General features: G+C 39.9%; 1 protein-coding gene across 1 annotated transcript in view; it reads right to left on the reverse strand.

Annotated features, from left to right (window-relative positions):
• Positions 1 to 2,895: 2,895 nt before the first annotated feature.
• Positions 2,896 to 21,668, reverse strand: part of LCP2 (lymphocyte cytosolic protein 2) — a 28,777-nt gene continuing 10,004 nt past the window's right edge. Inside the window, exons 4-21 of the mRNA XM_034066930.1 lie at positions 17,028 to 17,093; positions 15,763 to 15,794; positions 14,910 to 14,947; positions 13,895 to 14,090; positions 13,071 to 13,171; positions 12,445 to 12,514; positions 12,172 to 12,255; positions 11,412 to 11,437; positions 11,302 to 11,321; positions 11,098 to 11,202; positions 10,176 to 10,206; positions 9,561 to 9,573; positions 8,390 to 8,510; positions 6,823 to 6,872; positions 5,952 to 6,055; positions 5,073 to 5,150; positions 3,722 to 3,877; positions 2,896 to 3,123 (exon numbers count right to left, since the gene is read on the reverse strand). Coding sequence (XP_033922821.1) covers positions 3,001 to 3,123; positions 3,722 to 3,877; positions 5,073 to 5,150; positions 5,952 to 6,055; positions 6,823 to 6,872; positions 8,390 to 8,510; positions 9,561 to 9,573; positions 10,176 to 10,206; positions 11,098 to 11,202; positions 11,302 to 11,321; positions 11,412 to 11,437; positions 12,172 to 12,255; positions 12,445 to 12,514; positions 13,071 to 13,171; positions 13,895 to 14,090; positions 14,910 to 14,947; positions 15,763 to 15,794; positions 17,028 to 17,093 — 1,414 coding nt within the window. The 3' untranslated portion in view covers positions 2,896 to 3,000. The remainder of the gene's footprint in view (positions 3,124 to 3,721; positions 3,878 to 5,072; positions 5,151 to 5,951; positions 6,056 to 6,822; positions 6,873 to 8,389; positions 8,511 to 9,560; positions 9,574 to 10,175; positions 10,207 to 11,097; positions 11,203 to 11,301; positions 11,322 to 11,411; positions 11,438 to 12,171; positions 12,256 to 12,444; positions 12,515 to 13,070; positions 13,172 to 13,894; positions 14,091 to 14,909; positions 14,948 to 15,762; positions 15,795 to 17,027; positions 17,094 to 21,668) is intronic.

Consider the following 21,668-nt stretch of genomic DNA (forward strand, 5'->3'; position numbering starts at 1 on the left):
CCAGTTCACCCTTGAAGCTGCAATTAAAAACGCTGACAAGATGTCCAGTGAGCTGAAAAGAATGACTGGTAATTCTGAGTTCCTTGTCCACTTAAACACAGGTTACAGAATATGCAGCTCTGAAAGGCTTCGGTTTCTATGTCATGCAGCTGGTTTGTATTCTGATGAAACAATGCAGTTGCTCATCTGGTTTGAAACATTAATGAAACAGTAGTTGCATAGAAGTGGAATCATATTGGCTAACCATGGTGAAAACCTGGTATGCAGTCAAAGTCGTTCCTTTGTGGAACAATAATCCTCTTCTAGTAGAAGTATTAGCAGTATGCCAACACCAAACTTCATTTCACCATCCTGAGGTAAAGAAAAGAAGGCAACCCTTTGGATGTTTTAATGCATTGATAGATGAACACTTCAGAAAGTGCTGTATGTAAAGTGCCATTTTGTTAGCATCTACCACTCAATAAACGTGATAGTGATATGCTGCCCTTTGTCTTTCAGTGGAAAGCCAGCTACTGCTTTGTGACCTTACCCTGAATTTTAACCATCCTGTGAAGGCCAGAGATTTAAGAGAAGCTGAAGAAAACCCGTGGAGTTTGACAGATTAATAACATCCATTTTCATGCAGCATCTTCTATTAATACTGGTTCAGTTTGGACTGTAAAATGATAGCACGCTTTCCTGTAGCTAGGCTATTCTTATTTTAAACTGAAAATGTGGAGTGGAAAAATGCTGTAAGTAGGTTATTGATCTTGAGATGTTTCTTTTTTCAACCCAAAATTTAGCCCACTAGGGCTAGGAAAATGGATAGAATTAACTAGTGAGGTCGAGGATCTGGACCTGAAGGTTTTCATATGTAGTTGTTGCCTTTTAAACAAAGATGTACTGGAGCAATAACAAAAGGTTTCCAGTCACTTCAAGTCATTGGTCTCTTTTCTCAATTGTGCTTGGGAAAACAGGATAAGGAACAGTCCATAGAGGAGGTACTGCAAGTTGTCATTTGATCTTCCTTCCTCATTCTGAAAGTGCTGCTGAGGAAGGGGGCAAAGAGCAGACTGCTTCTGGTAAACCAAAAGTACTTTCATTCTGGAAAGTCTGCAGTGAATTTCTGGTTCAGAGGTCTGAATACTCTATTCTGAAATCTCAGCCCAAAATCTGAGTAGCCAGTATTTTCATGTAGTTCATTGTAATAAATATTCAATCTTACTTTACTTGTGGACGTGTTTGAATGTTGAGGTGTGTTTTGTATTCGTATGCAAATATATTTCTCTGAATAATCAACTCAATATTCACTCTGCTGAAAAAAAATGAGCACTATTATATTTCTTGTGCTGGTTTGCATTATATTTCTCTTTCACTATCAGGCTGATTTCAAACAAATCTGACAGTTCTATGGGAGGCGGTTTTGGGCTGCCAGATTTGCAAGGCAGTGCAGTGAAATACAGTTGCAACCTCTGGCTCGCAGACTCAGTGGTAATCTGGGGGATGCTGTTCTTAACTTTACTATGGTTTGTAAAACACACATTAGACCTGACCCTTCTTTCTCAAGATGAGGAGTGAGTTTTTTAAAGATGCTGAGCTAGAAACAGGGATTTGTCAGCTGAAGAACTTTTGAAATCTTATTTCTCGTCTTTTGTTTTTTGACTTATGGTTGTATGGAAATGAAATTGACTGACTTTGAATTCCAGTTCCTAGCTAAATGTATTAGAAAGGAAGATAACATTTATAAAACATGTATGTTTAAAGTAAAACTGTTGATGAAATCTGATTATTTCACCTGACAAGCTATACAGATTACATGGAAAATGGTTTTCTGCCTTGAATTTTGATTCGGATGTTTCAAGCGATATATCCATAAAGGACTCTTAAAGGAGAAGTGTGACAAAGTCTAACTATCAAACTAAGGTCCTGTCAGAAAATAAAGCTTAGTAGAAACCTGAGTCTGGATAAAGCCTACATAACAAGGAATGAGAAAATCCCTTGACATGGTGTGCTTCAGTGGTCCTCGGTTGTGACTGCTGGTTTAGAACTGAGGATGTTACTGGTTTTCCTGAAAAAATACAGTCAAACCAGAAAGCAGTTGTGTAAGAGGAACCAAGTTCAGGCTGAGCATGTGTGCCTGCTTTCTAAGAGATGGGGGTGTTCTGCTCATGAAGAATCACGCGATGAGAATCTTGTTGGTGTGATTCCTATGAAAAAGGAATTGCTTAATTTAGAGTCAGACACAGCTAAAGAGAGGTCTGTGTTCAGAGGAAATGCTTGTTCCTGACTGAGGTTAGAGGCTCCTAGAGGTACGTAATTCCAGCCTGCACATGCCATCAGTGAATCACCAGTGGTATGGCAAAGAGAACATGAAAGCTGCAGATACTTTATTTTCCTCAAAAAATGTGAACGAAGACGATTTCATAGATGAATAACACAGACACAGACCTTGACAGGCAGCTGCATATCCAGTGTTAAGGGATTCTTGGTGTCTCTAAAACCCATGTGTCCTTAGGATCCCAGTCAGAGGCCCACTGTTTTCACAGAAGTGGCCAGAGTCAGATTTACTGGGAAGTGGATTGTTGGAAAAATGGGCCCTTGTCTTTTGTCTAGTCCTCAACTTTGACAAAGTTTGGGTCTACTCTGAATCACTCTACATAACACACCTGCTGCTGCTCTTCTGACCTGAGAAATAGCTTTTTCATTTTCCTCCTTTCAAAACAGGGGCTTGTATTGGTGTTTATTTCTGGGTGCTTTAACATGGCGTGGAAGTCATTGCAAGAAGACACACACACAGGTACAATTTCCTCATGCACTGTACAGTTAGTGGGCTGTAATAAACACAAAGTAAGAAAATCAGATTCAGAGGCATAATTTAAAAATAACATTGTCCTTTTTGCTTAAAATCAGATGGATTTTTAATGACTTAATGGTTTTTGTTTGCTGTAAAAGTCAATATCCTGATGTTTACAAGACTTCAGAAGGCTTCAATGTTATATGTAATCTTCCTTAAGGTCTCATTTAAATATGTCCTGCAGCATATTTTAACATGCACTGGTTTCTTGACCCTCTGTCTTTCCCATCAATCAGAAGGAGAGGTGTTCTTTGGAAGTAATCTATGATATCTGCTACAGAAGAAAAATCCTGTGGGATGGAAAACAGTGAGAAGGATATGTCAGAATGATTCATAATTAGTAAAAACAAGGGTTGTTTTTTTTTAACCCTAAATATTTAGCAGTCTTATAGGGTTTTGTAAATACTATCAGATCATGCTTGACGTGATGAGCACACTTGGAAGTACAAAAAGGTGACTGATAAATTCAGAGAGCTATGACTCGACCAGAGCTGTGGTACATGTGCTGCCCTGTCTGTCTGCTGCCAGGAAACCCAGCCTGTATGCTGAATGGAATAAACTGGCTGTCTGGGTCCAAAGCAGTAAGGCTGGCAGATATGGATTTGCTCTCAGCTGTCTGCTTCCCTTATCTGGTATCCTAGTGGTAAGCAAACATTCCTAACCAGGTACATTGATTTCTAACAGCTGCATTCTAAAGCTATCCCTTCATTCCCTGAAGGGAATCTGATTTCACTTCCAGCAGTAATATGTTCTATCAGGAATAACTCTAAGACAATATGCAGAATTCCACTGCAGTAAAACAGCTGCCAGGTTAAGTGGCCTGACACTTAGGAATGAGACAGGAGATACCCTGAGCTGAAGGGAAGTAGTGTGAAAAACACGTAGTACCTCTTTTCCTTTTAAGCCGGTTCCTAACAAATATAAGTGGTTTTGCTCCTGGTAACGAATCTGGATGTTGTATACTTTATCTCTGTACAACACCATCAGGACATATGGGTGAGTAGCAGTTTTTCTCGAGCTGTCTCTTACCAAGAATGTTCCATCCTGAAAGATGAAAAAATGAAGGATGACAAAACCCCATCACTTCTAGGTTTGAGCAGCATAACAACCTGAGCTAGAGCACCCATCATAGAATCCCAGACCGGTATTGTGTTGGAAGGGACCTTAAAGCTCATCCAGTTCCAACTCCCTGCTATGGGCAAGGACACTTTCCACTAGACCAGGTTGCTCCAAGCCCCATCCAACCTGGCCTCATGTTTTTTAATGTTCTTTCTTTCTGAAATGCCTTTCCTCCTGGTAAGAGAAACTGCACTATTAAAGTTTAGACAATTTCTCTAATGTTTTATCTTTCAATTTGCTACTTAAAACTTTCCTGTCTGATACAAATGCAAATGTTTTAGGGAAGGGAAGAACGCTGTTCTGTGACGAAGAGATTCCATTGAAGGAGGAAGTAAAATATCAAAGGCCAAACTTCACATCACTTGAACCAGAAGAGAAGTTCATTTCCGGTAAGTGCCACTCAAGGTTCCTGTGTGATCTATTTACAGACAGCCTGAAGTAAGGATAGTGTCTGTGTCATTTTAGTAAAGACAGTGATATTGTCCAGCCACCTCCTTCTGCTTTTCTTCATTTCAGACCTTTTTAAACAAACCTTCCATCAAAACACCCTTTCTTAAAGGTACTGAATGTGATCTGGACCTTGGCACAAGTCATGGTAATGTTGTTTGTGTCATCTTCATTGCATGTGCTGTGAAGCCTCATAGGGTAAACAGATTTCCCACAGCAGTGGGGTTCAGTTTGCTTTATCTCCACATGCACAGTTGAGCCTGGGTTCTCTCTGTTTGTATCTCTACTTCATTTTGCTGATAAATATGGCCTAGAAAGGGGTAGGATATCTAACTCAAGCTATCTAAAACTTGGGGGTAGCAAAAATTCCTCACTGGTGACACGGAGTTATTTCCAGAGTGCAAGTCACTCCTCCTAAGAGAGGTGAGGTGAAACTGCTTTGTAGAAACACATCATTTATTCTCTTGGACTATGGAAACCAACAGCCTTCATGTCTGGTTTAGATTAGACATGTAACATCTGTGTGTGTAAAGGTACTCAAGAAGCATCCTCCACTCCAAGTCTTTATATTGGCACTATAACCTTAGCCTGTTTTTTACCTTCACTCTTCCCATATGACTGCAAGGACATCTAGCAAGGGGATGGTGGGAAGCACCAAGGATTTAAAGAGTACCTTGTTTATCTTCCGAAGAGCTGCTTCTGCTTGTGGCCGGCTAACATAGGCAACGTACCATTCATTGTGTAGTGAGTCCTGGGGGGTGTGAGAGAGGAGAAAGCTGTGAAATCATTAGCTTAGGATGTTAACAACATACAAATAGTAAAGAGAAATTGGATTGTGAGGGACACTTGGGTTTATGTGTGGAATGGCTGAGAGAGTGAGCTTCAGGGATCATGCCAGTATGGCAAGTGACACTACATGATTTTACTATGATTTGCCCACTTGGATAAATCTGAACATGTTACAGACCTAGTTAAAATATGTCTGCAAGTAAGCTGGGAAAACAGAAACTTCCATATATTTTCAGTACAAGATAGATTCAAAATGACATTTTCTGTTCTGTCTGCCTGGGACATGGTGGTGGCTTTTCTAATAATTACTTAATTTTTCCTTGTTTTCACTATCATCTGAGGCAACCTTCCTGCACACATGCCATGTATGGCTGCCCAGCAGTGTTATCACCAGGAGTGATTTACTCTAAACTTGTCATGTTTAAAGAAACGTGAAACAAAAATGCACGTCAAGGGTTTGAATTGTTTATGCACCCAGGTTTTGTGGAAGCAGAACCCAAGGGGTGATGGTAGTTGAAAGCAACTGTGCAAAACAAGTAATCCAGCAAAACAGTATTTTTCTTATTTTGTTCTACTGGGTTTTTCCTATTGTCTTTCTTGGGGAAGACAAAATAAGGCCCTAAAGTCAGCACAGGAAACTGAAAGCACCTTCTGACATCCTGATAGTGACTACTTTCTAGAAAAACAACTTAGAAAAACCCTTCTCTCTTGAAATCATGTTTGCTGTTCAGCAATGATGGTTAATACTTGCGATGGTTTGTACCTCATCTTCCTCTGTGTTAGTTTGGTGAGCAGGCTGTCTGCTAGGAATTGGCAGAGGAGGTCTTACGTCAGCTGCGCCTCTTGAAGGGGATCTGCTGTAGCTTCCTTCAAAGATAGAAAAGGAGGAATTGATTTGAAATCAGACTTAGGCTGCTGTATGAGACCCAGCATGTTTACATACATTCATCCTTGATGCACAGGGACTTTAATGAACTCCTGCGTTCAGTTAGAAGCAGGTGAACTTGAAACAGAGGTTACAGCTTTTGAGCTTCTGTTCCACAGTTATTTAGTTGTGAACCACTCTGGTTTATTAAGAGACAGTTAGATGTAACGTTGTCTCTTTGCATTCCTTGCCTTCTTAGCATGGAGAAGGTACAAAATGTCACTGTAAGACATTGGCAGCTGTTAACCATATGTGGGAATCTATTTGCAAAGCAATCACTTTCTAAGCTTCTTTTATTTTTCACTGGTTATTACAAGCTAAACATGCAGCATACATCACATGGAAAGTGTTTGCTCCCTTTTTTGTCAGTCTTAGTATGCCACAGTGACTTGCAGGTAATGTTGCTCAGCTCTCAGTATATATAAAATATGGATTTATATTATATATATCAGTATATATTAAAAAGTTGCTTATATGAGGTTTTGACAGTGATTTAGCTAGGCATTAAGCCCTAACTTCATTGTTAAAAACATCTGTCATTCAGGCTAAGTTACACAAGATGCCTTTCAGGAACCTGATGATAGTTTTCTGTTCACAGTCCAACCAGAAACATCCTTAGAGAAAAGCCATTATATTGACTGCACTGAAGCCACCTTTTGACTTTCAGTCATTTTTTGTACAAAAAAAGGCAGGAATAGAGGATACAAACCTAGATGTAAGCGTGGTGGTAGTGAGCCAGTTGAAGAGCGGTTTCTAGCGCTGTTTAAAAGGAAAACAAAGGAGTCAGTATAACTACAACACTGCTGTACATTTCTGTGCTCTGAGAAGCCTGTTTCACAGAACATGAGATCCTCTTGAGACCTATGCAGGATGAGGGTAGCCTGCTCTCTCCTCTTTCTCTTTCCTGTTTAAAATGGAAGTAGATGCACCATTATGTCTCTATCCTTGGAGATACCCAGAAGTTATCGGGACATGGTGCTGAGCAGCTGTAGGTGACCCTGCTTGAGCAGGGAGGTTGGACCAGATGATGTCCAGAGATTCCTGGCCTCTTCAACCACCCTGTGATTCTCTAAGCTGACAATGGCCCTGAGTTCATACCCACAGTGCCATAACACCTCCGTGTGTCTATGATCTCCCTCCTGTATTCATTTTTATTCTTTTCTGTTAGAAAACCTACAGTTTCCTTTTATGGCCTGAGCACTTCATTGGGAACAAGCTGCCTGCGCTCTTTTCCTTTATAGTTCATATTTCTCTCCTGCTTAAATGAACTGCACAAAAAGCTCTGGGATAAATATGTTAATTATGTTTGCAGAACAAAACCACACTATCATGACTTGACTCATGGGAGAGAATCAGCCAAATGGGGCCTCTGCTATAGCAAAATTTGGCAGCGCTGTTTGAATGTAAGCAGAAGTGTTCATCATAGGAATAGTTCCTATTTGCATATGACCTTGCCTTTGCTACTGCAATATTTGTTCTACTGGGGTGTCAGCAGCTCCAGAGGATGATGGCAAATGGGAGGAATTCATCAAAGAGCTATTAAAAAATACAGAGCTTAAAAAATGTACTTGAGCCTTAGGCTCAAGGAGTCCACTGTAACTCATCCAAGCTTGGTCTGTTGCACACTGCATCAGAAATCAAAATTTAATTAAGGGCTCTTCCATCTAACAAATGAATACACAGCAATGTAATACTTAGAAGCTGAAGCTAGAATGAAATCACAATTGAAGAAAAGGTCACAATTTTAATAGCAATTTTAATGGTTAGAGTATATTCCACATTCAATTCTAGACAGTGAAGGTGGTGGAGTTTTAGTTCTGAAGCAATTATTAGTCACAGCTGTAGCACTTAGGCTTCTAGAGCAGAGTCCTGTTAGAGAAGGACCTCTGCCCTACATCCTGCCTAGGTTTTTATGATGATTATCCTTTCCCAAAAGGTCTTGTCATTCTTAGGGATCCTGGAGGCAATGGCAGAGAACAGAAGCACTGGACCATGTAGGCTCTAAAATACTGCCTTGACATAAACCTGAGAGATTGTTTTTTTTTGTTGCCATATGTCCACTATCTGCTTCACTGGATACAGAGCTTCAGTTATATGAAGGATTCTCCTTGATAGTAGGAATAACCAAATTTTCATGTAGTGGAGGCAAGGGTATAGCCTGAAAAATAATGGACTACTTCAAGTAGTTGCCTTGTGTTCACCTGAGAACCTACTACTATTATTTGCTAAATTGCTGAGAGATTCACAGGAATAACACAATAATGGGTGAAACAAACCTTTCTGCACCAGGCAGAGTGTTGGAGCTTGGTTTAGGTGGAGGCTTGACAGATTTGGATGGGAATGCATTGGAGCTGTATGGCGGCAAAGATATCTGTGGCACTGGTCTTTGGGGTGCAGCTGTGGAGAGAAAGAGAAGGAAATGTCAAACTTCTGAGACATTCTTAAATGAGGTAGAATGAAGAACTGGTGTCACATTGCTGCTGTTTAACTAGATGAGCATAATGGGGGAAACTGTTCTATAAAACGTCTTTGATATGTTAGTTACAGATTGTAAACTCAGATGGACAAGTGAGAACTTAATCTTAAACATTAAAATTACAAATAAACTGGAATGGGTTGAGCAACATTTACATGTTCTTCCTTCAGTTTTGGATAAGCCAAAATTCAGATAACTGCCCTAGAGCTGAAGATGGTACATAACTATGCATTCTCTGTTACGTTGCTTCTAAAGAGTGCACTTAAGGTTACCTTCTTGAACTTCACTCCTTTGTGAAATTTCTCCCATACCATCATAAACAACAGCATACAATAAAACACTTTCTTCTGCAGTGTCCTCAGAAATCAACTGCTGGTAAGAGGAGAGTAGATTAACCGCTCTCTGCACAGCTCAAACTGCCCTCTTCTTCACTGAGGCTTAGAGGCAGTGATAATTTACAGACTTGGCCAAATGTTCTGCTAGGGCATCACTTTACAAACCTCATTTTAGGAACCAGGATTCTGAAGTAATTTATAAATACCAATATTGCATGAAACAAGTTCTACTTCTGTCCATTACAGTAAATAACATTACACAGAAGACTGGCAGGGTCTGACAGGATGTTTGGTTGCAGGCTAGGAGGATACCAGGTCTACATGCCCAGCTGCCTGAGGTTGTTTGATGCTGTGTGCAGACCACAAATCTCTAAAATGAAATGTATTTCAAACTAAGGAGCCCTGCTGTCCTGTAAGTGGCTGACTGTGAAGGGTCTATTAGCTATTGATTTCCTGTGTTTTACAGCCTTGATATATACATCTGCAGGACATGTCTTATAAGCACTCTACAACCTGTCAAGATACCACCCGACATTTTGAAATGGTTTTAAAGAAACAACTTTGCAATCACTTTTTCTTTTTAGAACTAAGACCAAGAAAGACTTAAAGTTTTAAAATCACAGTAGGGATACTCACTGTCATCTTCCTCCTGGGGAGCCAAAAGAAAAGAAACATTAGCAACATATTATAGCACAGGTCTTACGAATATTTTACAAAACAAAAACCTGGATGTTGGTGAATTTTGAGTACACAAGGACTCCAATTCTATACTGTCATTTTCATCTAAACTGATAGGTTTTCTGTCTTCATCCAACACCAAATCATTATTCAAGTTCTATTATTACAAACAAGGTGTAAGGTAGATGGTTCTTGACCCAAAGTAGTAAGTAATTCTCAGCAGATGTAAACTGTCCCCATTCCATCAAGAAGTGCATTCTATGAGTTATCTGAAAGTGAACTCCTTAGGTCAGCTTAAGCTGGAAAAGAACCCCAAAACCCCCAAACCTAGTGTAAGAAAAATCCCTTTTCCCATAACAGAAAAAAATCTGGTCTTATTATGTATCTAAGATAAAGTACTCTGGGAATAAACTGAACTTGACATAGAAGAACTTTTCAAAAAGAAACCAACAGTATTTTTATAACTGATAAAAGAAACGAGTTTACCTTTTCTAGAATTAATTAATTTATATAGGTACTTAATTTTATTGTAGTCACTATATGTTTAAACATCTGCTTTGAGACTATACTTACTTGAGGGGTTTTGTGTGGTGGCCAACCCTGCCTGAAATGAAACAGAGAAAACAAAACATGAATCACAGGTGGAATGTTACTCATGTACTCTGTGTGCGTTAGGTTGTATTTTCAACTAAGGTATGAATTTGTAGCAAGTATACAGACCTAATGAATGCAGAAACATTTTTTCCCCTCCTAAAAATATCTGATATTCTAATTTCCAGCCATAAGATGTCACACTAGTCCTTAGCCCATCTTGACTCTATCAACAAGGAAAACGTCTGATGAATTGATCATGATATTAGAATTTAAAACAAGTTTTTACAAATATGGAGCATTAGACTTCTTTCTAGTCCTTAGCAACACTGCTGGAGCACATGCTAACCCTTCCAGTTATCCTTTCTCTTATAAATTATCCTGGCTGATTAGCAGATCTCAGTTACTTTCTTTTCCTGTTTTAAGATCAGTCACACTATTGAGCCCACAAGTTATCTAGCAAATGCTGGAGAATGATCTAGTTCTGCTGTTTGCTGCTGAGAAGGAGCTTTGCAAATGAGTCAAATCAATGGTAGGAAAGTAAAGCTTCCTTTTTCTAACATCCTAAAAACAATAGCCAAAGAACTCATGAAGGAATGTTCCCCAGAGCAAGAACTTGATCTGGTCAAGTTCTTGATCACCTTTCTGTTTCAGTTTTAGTAAAGACCACAGATCACACATTTCTTTGTGCAACTTGGCTGTTTCAGATGTGGCTGGGGAAATCTCCTGCATTCCCACGCTTCTGTCACTTAGAGTATAGCCCATGCATGTTCATAGGGCAAAACTGATAACCACAGACACCGCTGTTATGTGGAGACAGTAAATTCTACTATCCTGTGTTGCTTATCTGTGTTTATTGAATTGAATTTATCCTTTATTAAATTGCAGTTAAATGAACACTTACCTTACAGGGATTGGCTTCCTTAGAGGGGATGGATTGCCTCTTTCATATCTGTCACTGGGTGGGACTGGAGGTTTTGGCATCATTGCTAACTGTTCACCCAGGGATCTGAAGCAAGATCAAGATGATGAAATAAAGGCAAAAAGCTGCTTACTAAGGAATAATTGGGTAATACGAGAGTCTCATCTCCAGAGGCAAATCTCTTACCTTAGCTGTAAAGCCAGAGGCTGTAAAGCAACAAGGAATAGTTAAGAGAATGTGTAAGTGTATCACAATAGGTGAAGAATACCAACAAGCACCAAACAAAAAGACTTTACCTTTTCAGGAGTGCTGGGCTTCCTCCCTGAAAATAGTAAAAATGTACATTCAGAAAACATTAAATGTAAGATCATTAAAACTTCTATGACAAAACAGGTTTTGAACATCATTGAATGTGAATTTTGCAGATTGAAGCATTCAGCCTCCTGAGGTGTAAGCCAGACAGATTTTTTGGCTTTGCAAGCAATGGCAAAACTGCAGTATCTCTTCTTACCTATTTCAAAGTGGCATGGTTTTCAATCATATTTTCTATGGTTCAGCTGTGAATTGGTGGACACTTTTATGCAATTTTATAGCAAATGGAAGTGTTTAATAAATAAAATTCATAGAGGATTCTGTTTAGAGTCTCTGTAAAATGTGGTTTTCAGGTCTCAGCATTCTTTGAAGTCTGGGTGCCAAATTACATAGAGTGATGTGTGCAGTTTCCTTAGCTTTGTATGCAAAAGTTCTTTTCTCTTTTAACCTACTAAATATTTCCTTGTTCATTCACTTAAGTAATTGCCTCAGACCTGTATTGCACAGGGATCTCCTAATGTCTTTCTGTTCGACCAGTCCTGAGCAAGGCTTGCTACTTCCTAGATACAATTTCTCTTGCTTTGTAAGAACTGTTCATATTGTTTATTGATAAACAGATCACCCTGAATGTGATTGGATTACAGTACCTTTGGTTGAGCCTTGTTCATTTGCATGAATGATATTCAAACTGATAATTTTGAATGATTAAAACCCCTATTGATATTAACACAAGCAGATACTGACCTGGTGCAGGGCATTCTCTTTCAAATGGTGGAGCAAGGCGATCCAGTGAGGGCTTTGTGCTTCTGTCTATAGAAGGAGCTGGAGCTAAACACAACAGTTGTGTAAGATAATTTTCTACTGTAGGTCAGTATGGCTTTATTTTGCATAGCCATGAGCTGGTGTTACTTCTTAGAATAAGAACTGAGGCTACATATAGTAGAAGAGAGTGGGGCTGAGGAACAAAAATGAAGCATGTGGGGAAAGCTTCATAAGGAGAAAACCAGCTGTACTTACTTTTCAAAGGCTTGATATTTCTGTCTCTACTCAAGTCATTGTTGCTTGGTGGAGGAGGAAAAGCTGGCAGCTAAAACAAATGTTTTACATGTTGTTAAAGTGTGTCTTCACCTACCTGCTTCAGTTTTAGTAAATTAACCCACCACACTACATCTGCCAATCTTGGTCTCTGGTATAGCACAAGAAATACTCCTGCTCATTGCAGGAAGGGTGGGAGCCATTAGCACTCCTGAAGAATGACCTACATACATAGGGTTTTGTTACAGGCAGAATTGTCTTAATCTGTTTTGTCTTATAAGGAATACTCTAGAGGGATGTTATCTTTGGGGGGGGAAAGAGTAAAGAAAAGAGCAAAGGAAAAAAATGGGAGCTTCAACAATGCTATTGTGCTTTTTCTCCCTTCAATGCAGTTAGTGCTAGCTTTAAAGTTAGGGGATGTAAATTTGAAGTTGGAAAATATATAATAAGTCTGTGTTATTGACTGTTGCTGGGTCAAACAGCACAGTGTTGTCAACAGCTGCAAAAGATGTTGGCATCTAAACCTAGATTTGTCCAGACAGATGCATTCCAATGTTGTGGTTCCTACTGGCAAATGAAATAGATGAAATATTAAGAAAGAAACATACAGAAGCACTTCTTCCCCCAAAGGAGGCTGGTACTGGGGATGGGACGGGTCGCTGGGGTGGTACTGGAGGCTGTTGTGATGATCGAGTGGTTGGAGGTCTGTCTAGAGGAAACAAAAATCCCAAACTAAATAACTGCAGAGTTTGATTCTTCTATTCTCATTAGATCTTTATGAAAAAGGCCCTTGCAATAGCCTGTGTACTTAATATATCATGAAGATATTGTTTTAGTAGGTAATGGACAGTTGCTTTATGATCAATGGTGTACTGGTAGTTACAGGCTCATGAATCCCTTTGCCTCTGAGGTGGCTCCATGTGCTATTCTGCTGGTCCACACTATTTCTTTTCACTCCCTGCAGTGCAGGGCCTGTGTGAAACACCAGCCAGTCTCAATGGCAGGTTTGATGCCACAGCTGCAGGCTCCTGAAGAATCAGGCATGAAAACATCGCAGGCAGAGAAAGGGACACTTTATGCCACTGCTGTGACAGCTTGCTCTGTTCGAGGTTGCATGCTAATGCTGATACAGTGTGCCTCTATGTTTAGCTTCATACAAGTTCAGACCAAAGGCCTGAATGCACACATCACGTGAAACTAACAGAACTTATCTTTAACCCAACAGAGCTTGTCTGAAGTAGAAAATCTAGCTTCAAAAGTCACAGAGCCACCAGTGTGCTGTAAGTCTGTCACTAAATCTTGTTCATGAACTACATGGCAGACTTCAAGAAAAAACTTTCTATATTCCATTACCAAATATCTCAAACATGACTGATAACGTGCGGAAATATCGTTTATAAGTTATTAATTACACTTAATTTTTAGTTATTACCTATATAATCTGTGTTGTTTGCAAGTGACTTGGCAGGAAATATGACATTGTGGTGTGCCTCATCATTATTGGATGGAGGTGGCTCATAACCATCACTGTCATGTTCTGCTTCCTCAGGTTCTTCTGTTGGTGATTCATAGTCAGCCTCTTCCTGTTCCTGGTCATCATCAGGGCTTTCATAGTCATCATCTTCATCCTGGTAAATGTACATAAAAAATGATTGCTGCGGTCATTGGTAGCCCAATGGTAGCAGTCATTGCACACAACTTCTGTGTAATCTCCTAAGGCTGCAAGGAAAAGAATGCTCAGTTTGTCATTGGTATCTTGGCTGAAGATCCCAGCTTAACTCTGCACTGTGGGCCTCTGTAGTTGGTTACTTTTACCTTTTGTGCTTCTAAAATAGCAGCAAATCCCCTGCAAACCTGTTAGCAAGTGGGTTTTAAAAATCCCTCCCCATTTTCTGCAAAACAACAGACTGGCATCAGTCAGCTTATCCATCAGTCAGCTGAAGCTGGCTGAGCTATGGGTGCTTCATATCATGATGCTCACCAAAGCATTTTCTGTGCCGAAAGGCAAAAGGAACTTTTGTATCCAATTGGCTTCGGAAAATCAGATTCTTCAACAAATCAGCTCTAAAGTATAAAACACCAATAATTTGCCATTAATACAGCAGTCTTTCTTTTACCAGCCTCCTCTTCAAACAGCTTGAAATCAGTATATAAAATTCAGTGAAGGTTCTATGGAGACCTGGTCATAGGCTGTGAGATTCTACTGGAGCCAGTGGTATTGGACTGCCATTCTGAAGCACTGCATTAAGTTACTGGGGAGAGATCAGTGTGCAGTGACTCCAGTCATTCATGCTCCTCCTTCTCTTTCTCCTCATCCTAACACCCCCTGCCATTGCTCACTCCATCTGTGCTGCTCAAAGTAGACAAAGTAAGAAAGGATAGACCATATGGAAGAGGAAATCCATTCAACCAGTAGGTTTTGTGGTTTCGTTAATCCTGATACTCACAAATGAAGACCAGCCACCATCGTCTTGACCTGCATATCCTGTGTAAAGAAATATAATGTGAGGCTACTTAGCATGCACAATAGATGTAACTTGACAAAAAAGACATAACAAATCCCAGATTGATTCTGAGCCATGATATTATGTCACAGGAACAAGGTAGGTCTTTCAAAGGCAGGCAGGCATGCAAGGTACCTCAAATAGCATTCTGATTAAGACTATAGCTGTCCTTGTATGAATTGGTGTACATGCTGTCACTTCAAGTTTATCCTGCACTTCAGCTTTACATATTATTTGAGGCACAATGCTTTCAGAATGAGCAGAGATGTTTGATCTCTTTGTTTAATACTATTTTAGCTTTTATATCAAAAGGGGTTTTTTATTTCAGTAGGGCTGGGGGAACATGACAACTTGCAGAAGTTTTAAGTGCTCGAGGATGCTTAAGAGAGTGATTGACATGAAAACTCAGGACATCTAGAAGCTTCCCTCTCTGACAGAGTGCTGTTAGGAGTAGGGGCAGCAGGCAGAGGTGTTGGAATGGAAATATATAAGCAGTGATAATTTCTGTTGGATTCAAGAAAGGCAGTTAGTGGATGCTCATGCAAATTGCTCTGTTCCTGCTTTTCTTCACCATTATTTCTATTTTAGAAGTATTTTTTTTCCTACTTGTTCTCCTGTAACCGCTCTTTATTCTTACTGCAACTGCTTCATGCTCTTGCCTTTGCCTGTTTATTGTTTTGGGTTCTGTCCCCTTGTGCCCTCCCTCCTCTTCCCCCGTTTACTGTGTCCTGCAAGGATTAACTTAATATTTTAATCACTTTTTGTTGTTAGAGGCTCTTTGCCAGCTCACACTCACCTGGGACTTCGGGACTTTTTTGTGTTTGGGCCCTACAACAGAGATACAAACAAATTAAAGTCCTTCCATTTGCCATTCTTACAAGTCTGAAGCATACTAAAATCTGTTGTGAGTAAAGGTAAGAGCTTTAGCAGTAGAATGAACTATGCATGGATGAGTTTAACTCTGCCCAAAATGCCGAAACCACATAGCTCTGTACTTCACATACAGGATCCTAATGTAAGCTAAACTGTCCTGAAACAAATTCAAGTCACTGAGGTCAAGTGTTTAGAAACAAGGGACTCAGAAAATAAATCTACCAGGGGCCTCAGTGCTGAAAACAGACATTTTATTTCCTAAATCCGGTCAAGCTACTGAAAGTCAAGTTCAGAAATATTATAGGTTTGCTAAATGTTCTCATGGGTTTCGATTCTAGTTTTGAACTGTGGTAAATACAAAGGTGTAAACTCATGTTATCAGCTGATGTCAAACATGTTGTGTTGAGGAGGCTTAGATGTTCATTACATATGAACATAAATTGTTCTTTTCTCATTCAATGTTCTTGCAAGTTTCTGCTCTTTTACTTCTTGCAAGAATATTATAGAACCATAGAATCATAGAATAGTTTGGGTTGGAAAGGACCTTAAGATCATCCAGTTCCAACCCCCCTGCCATGGGCAGGGACACCTCACACTAAACCATATCACCCAAGGCTTCATCCAACCTGGTCTTGAACACTGCCAGGGATGGAGCATTCACAACGTCCCTGGGCAGCCCATTCCAGTGCCTCAGCACCCTAACAGTAAAGAATTTCTTCCTTATATCCAATCTAAATTTCCCCTGTTTCAGTTTTAACCCATTACCCCTTGTCCTATCACTACAGTCCCTAATGAAGAGTCCCTCCCCAGCATCTTTATAGGCCCCCTTCAGATTATATCCAATAAATTATAAAGTATTAAGAAGTGCAATGATGTATAGGAGTGTGAAATACATTAATGACGTTGATTTATGCAGTAATGTGTGCCTAAGCTTTTAGCAGTCCGAAAGATTGACTGAACTCTGGTAGAAAACTGTATGAAATATTACTTGGTTCTGGGCATGGCAGAAGTACCTGGGGTCTTTTTGGGCTCAGTCTTTGCTATGCTTAACAGACAACATTAGCTAAACAGACCTGGATTTCATTTCAGGCTATCACTCTGGCCCAGGTATTATTTATCAAATGAAGAACAGGTCAGAAAAGATAGATTTGAAAGCTTTGACAAGAGAAGCTGAATTGGTTAACTTACCATTTTGGAAGGAAAGAAAGCCGCCCTTCATTCCTGTTTATTTCTTGGCTTAATTTACTTACAATTCTAGTTAAAAGAAAGACAAAAAATAGTTAGGAAAATATCCTTGAAACTTGTCATTTTCTGAGCTGCTTCCCCTCAATATTTGCTAAACTAAGAATAGAATTGATCATTGTGCTGCAAAGTTTCACTACAGCATCTCAATTGAAAACTGCTTATTTTAGAGACAAGCCTCCATGTTGTTGTATCAAGTTTGAAAACAAACATTAAGCCCAGCAAGCCTTAGATGCTTAGAGTGTGTTAGATGTCACACACTAGAACACTGCTGCTTTGAATGATGGCAACTGTATTTGAGTTATTTTGCATGGAAAAGCAGATAATGCTCCAGGAAACAGCTTTGACCAAGCTGATGGTTGCAAAAGCAGGGTTACGTGTCCCCTCTGTCTGCTGTATTATTCTGTCTCCCTCTCTCTACAAGATATCAGCAGAAGTGGATTAGGTGTATCTGAAGTCCCTCCAGTAAAGAAAGTGCAAAGATTGATTTAGTTCCATGTTATAACATATCTGCAGGGCAGAAATATCATGGAATGTATAAAGACTACAGCTTTATGTCTAAAGAGATTTTTCCAAGGCAATGTGTTTGTTGTCTCTCATGTATAAGTTGTAAGGAGCAGTAGGGTGAGTATCAGCACAATTCAGCCAGGAACATTTACTTCTGATTCTGCTGCCATCCACAGCCAGCACAGACATTGGTACTGAGAGCTTTCTCATTGACTCCCCAAGAGCAGCACTGAGGTTGCAGGACGCGCATCCCTGAGCTGAGTACTGGGAGCTGCTGCTCTGCCATTAATGAAGTTTGCCTCAATGCCTATTTGGTTTCAAATAATGTTTTTGTTTCAAAGAGAGCTTATGATCAGTCATGGGCTGAGACTTCCTTTCTTAGCTTTCTTTCTGAGTGACGCCCCACCAAGAAAGTCCTGTGACAGCCAAAGGAAACTGGTTGCATGCATCTGGTGAAAGATATCCCATTTGACTTCTAGCTTATATTATTTAGGTCTGTGTGAGACAGTCATTGTGGAAATAAAAGTAGTATGAAAAAAGATCATTAATTCAACATGTCTGTCTCAGATTCTAAATTCTGTACAATCTTAACTGTGTTGTTTGTTTGTTAGCGCAGAATTCTTTCCCAAACATCTTATTTCGGATCAATCACACTTTGTCTCAGTATTGTAGAATCAGTGTTCATGGCCAGGCACTCACCACTCTATGTTGCTTTTTTTCTTCTTTCATGTCTGTTTTCAGCTACTCTGCAATACTAATTCCCTAGGTTTTTCCAAGTGACCTCATTTGTGTTTGCTTTCATGTCTAACTGTTTTCTGGGCTGGGACTTAAGGAGGACAAGCTTTCAAGCAACCTAGTATTAAAAAAAAAGCCAACATCCTGAACCATGCTAAAATCTTTCTCTTATTTTGAGCATCCCTTGTCTCGCCCTTGCTACTTCCCTAATACTTGCCTTACTGTACTTCAGATTAAATGATAAATTCAAGACATAGGGTTGCTCTGTTGTATTATGGAAAACTCTATGGTGAGAGATAAGGCTGCCTGCATGAACAAGCGATTTCAGATCATCATGGTCACGCTGTCAGAAAAGGGTGAAGAGTAATGTCAAGTTGAGGATTTGTACTTAAGGATCCAGGTATGAAAATAGAAAGGCAGAGGAAGGATATTTTGCATTTTTCTTAAGACAGTACTTTTCACTTTTCTATTTGAATTGGATATTGCCTCACTTGCCCATTTGGAAAGAAGCTTATGCACAAATGTTAATCATTTAAGAGGGATTACAGCTAAGTCTGACACTGTTACCTGAGCAAACCGTACAAAGCAAGGAAAAAGCCAAGTTACAGGCATATGCTTCATTGAGCATATAATGTATGTTCTTCTTTCCCATGCAATCAACCTTCCTCTGCATAAGAACTGTCCTGCTGCAGGTGGTAAGGAAGTTGCTGTGTAAATAATAAATTCCATGTGAAACACCAGGAAACAGTGCGCTGAGGGTACCAGTGCTTTGGTAGAGAAGAGGATTACGGAACTGGTGTGTGGCTTGTTCTCCGATGTGGAAGATACAGAGGAAGGATCTTTTGTAATACTGTGGGTTTTTTTCAGCTAAAGAAATGAAATGAAGATCACTGGCTTTAGAGCTGATCATTCTGGTTGTTCAGACTACTGTTGATAAGAGTGAGACGTTAGTGTTATGAAGCTTTCTGGACCAACCCTGGCCTGGCTGCTATGACCATTTACATCAACTGGGTATTGAGGAAAACCTGAAAGGAGGATGTTGCTCATCTTATTTTTGAAGACAAAACAATTACTTATTTGTTGCTTAAAGTAACAGTGTCTAATCTTCAAGCTTATTTGAAATGCTTCAAAGCAATGGCTTAGAGAGGTTGTTAGAAGAAAGCAAAGCTAAGAAAGGTAATGCTCTGCAGGCAAGTCTATTACAGAAGTGGGTGTGCTGAGCAGCTGAGTTTGCAGCAGTGTGAGGAAGGAAGTGCCCAAACCACACTGCTTTCTGAGCCGGGGAGTGGGCGATAGGCGCCGATAAGGCAACAGCACTTGCAGAAAATGTTACTCAGACTTCTCTTTCTCCCTCTGCCTCCTCCACCTCATGCTTGGCTTCAGACTGGGAGGGAGATGAGAACCAGAAAAAGTGAAACCCAAACCCAGCCCCAAAGCAGGACTCTGACTCGGCTTTTGCTCACTAAGTGCAGATACTGCTGTGAATAGAATCCATTCTACAGGAAGGGGATAAAGGACTTAAGATGGGAGAGAAAGATGGAAGGCAAAGTCCTCTAGGGCCAAGAAGTTGCAGAGTTGCAGACTGAACACTGTGAGAGCATAACTGGTGCTGAAGTCTTTGTTTTGGCCTTTGAGGAAAGTCTGTTGGGCAGATGCAGTACTACTACATTAGCTCCAAAACTGTTCTTTAAAACATTTTGAAAGACTCCCATTTGTTAAGCACAAGTATAAACCTTTATGACCTCGTGTGACTGGAAATAATAATGAGCAATAACAAAACTCCATGTGTCCTTTAAGTTTTTCTTTCATTAGATTCATTACCAAAATGTTAGTTGCATCATGATTAGGTCTGAGTTTCAGTTAGTATTTAAGACAGAGATTCAATGTCTGCTGTGTATTATGTACCATATCCCTTTCCTGTTTCGCCAGTGCACCACTCTTTCAGGATGCAATGTGTTGTTTGTGAACCTTCAGGTGTGTGTGTTAACCTAGTGGTATTAATATTAACTTAAATTGTTCTTCCATAAGATACAGGAAGTATAAAGGTAATATGAATGAACTCAACAAAACCCATTAACACTATGATTTTTTACAGGTTCTCATATTGTTACAAAATGCCAAGTGTTAAGCATAGTGTATGTTTGAAGAAAGCAGGTTGTAACTGATACCTAAGCTATTAATAACTGAAGAAATTGTTAGGTCAGCCCTGATGTTCTCTCTTACGTAGGATGACAGCTACATTCCTGACAACCCCATCTCTAAAGCTGATGGTCATGCCACAGTTATTTACCTTAATTTCTCAGTGGGAAAAAGAACAAAATGTAGGAACAAGATGTTCCTACTAATAGATTACTTGTCCCAAATATTGCTGGTCCTTAAAGGTCTGTGGCAATGGGATAATGACTGAATGTCTCCTGGGCCACAGATTTCCACTGAGTGAAACAGGGAAAACCCTTTGTGGTCTGAAACCTGGAGACTGGGTTCCATCATGTGTAATCAGGTGTTCAAAACTTCACCCTCAGTGCCATAGCAGATCTACATGGTCACTGGAACAGAAAGCCATGTATCTTTCCATGGAATGGCAACTATGCTTAAATTCTTAAGCCATGTATAGTATTCTTAATTTTTTACTAAACGACCTGAAGGTGATACTCTGCAAATAGAAATGTATATATTCAAGTAGAAATACTATGTGGTGGCATTTTCTATTTAGCCTGAAGAAGTGCCTAGAGCTTTACACCAGCCCCAGAATCTCTTTCCAGTTCCACTTCCCTGTGTCCACCCAGAGCAGTTCAACTACAGCATGGAACTGGCAAAGACCACGTGGCTTTTCTCACCTCCCTCTTGTCCAAAGGAAAGGGTGCAGGTGGTGAGTGGGGCTGTAAAATGCCTTTTACTTTGGGACATGGTGCTCAGATACACTTTGATTCTACGTGCATGTAAGTGGGAATGAAAGCAAGGCTTCCATGTGGAGTCAAAATACAGCATTATGCAAAGTTGATTTTATAAACTATTCTCTAAAACTCCTTTAATATCAACATAAATACAAGAGATCTCAGGGTTCCCAAGAAAGGTAGCACCATCATTTCTGAATGACTGTAAAACTTATTATTTTCTTTATTTTCCTCATTCAATCTTCATTTTCCATCTCCACAAGATGTAATGCCCCAAGAGACATGTGGAAAAGATTTCCTTAACTACACCAGTAAAAATCACCCCGTGTACAAGACCTCTTGCAGTCATACAAGAAAGGTAGAAAGTGACCCTGGGCAAGAATGGGGTTCCCTGCTGGGTACATGGACTGTGGAGTCTGTTATGATCACTCAGATATCTGTGTATGGCCGC

Source organism: Melopsittacus undulatus, chromosome 10 (assembly GCF_012275295.1).
Source record: "Melopsittacus undulatus isolate bMelUnd1 chromosome 10, bMelUnd1.mat.Z, whole genome shotgun sequence".
NCBI lineage: Eukaryota > Metazoa > Chordata > Aves > Psittaciformes > Psittaculidae > Melopsittacus > Melopsittacus undulatus.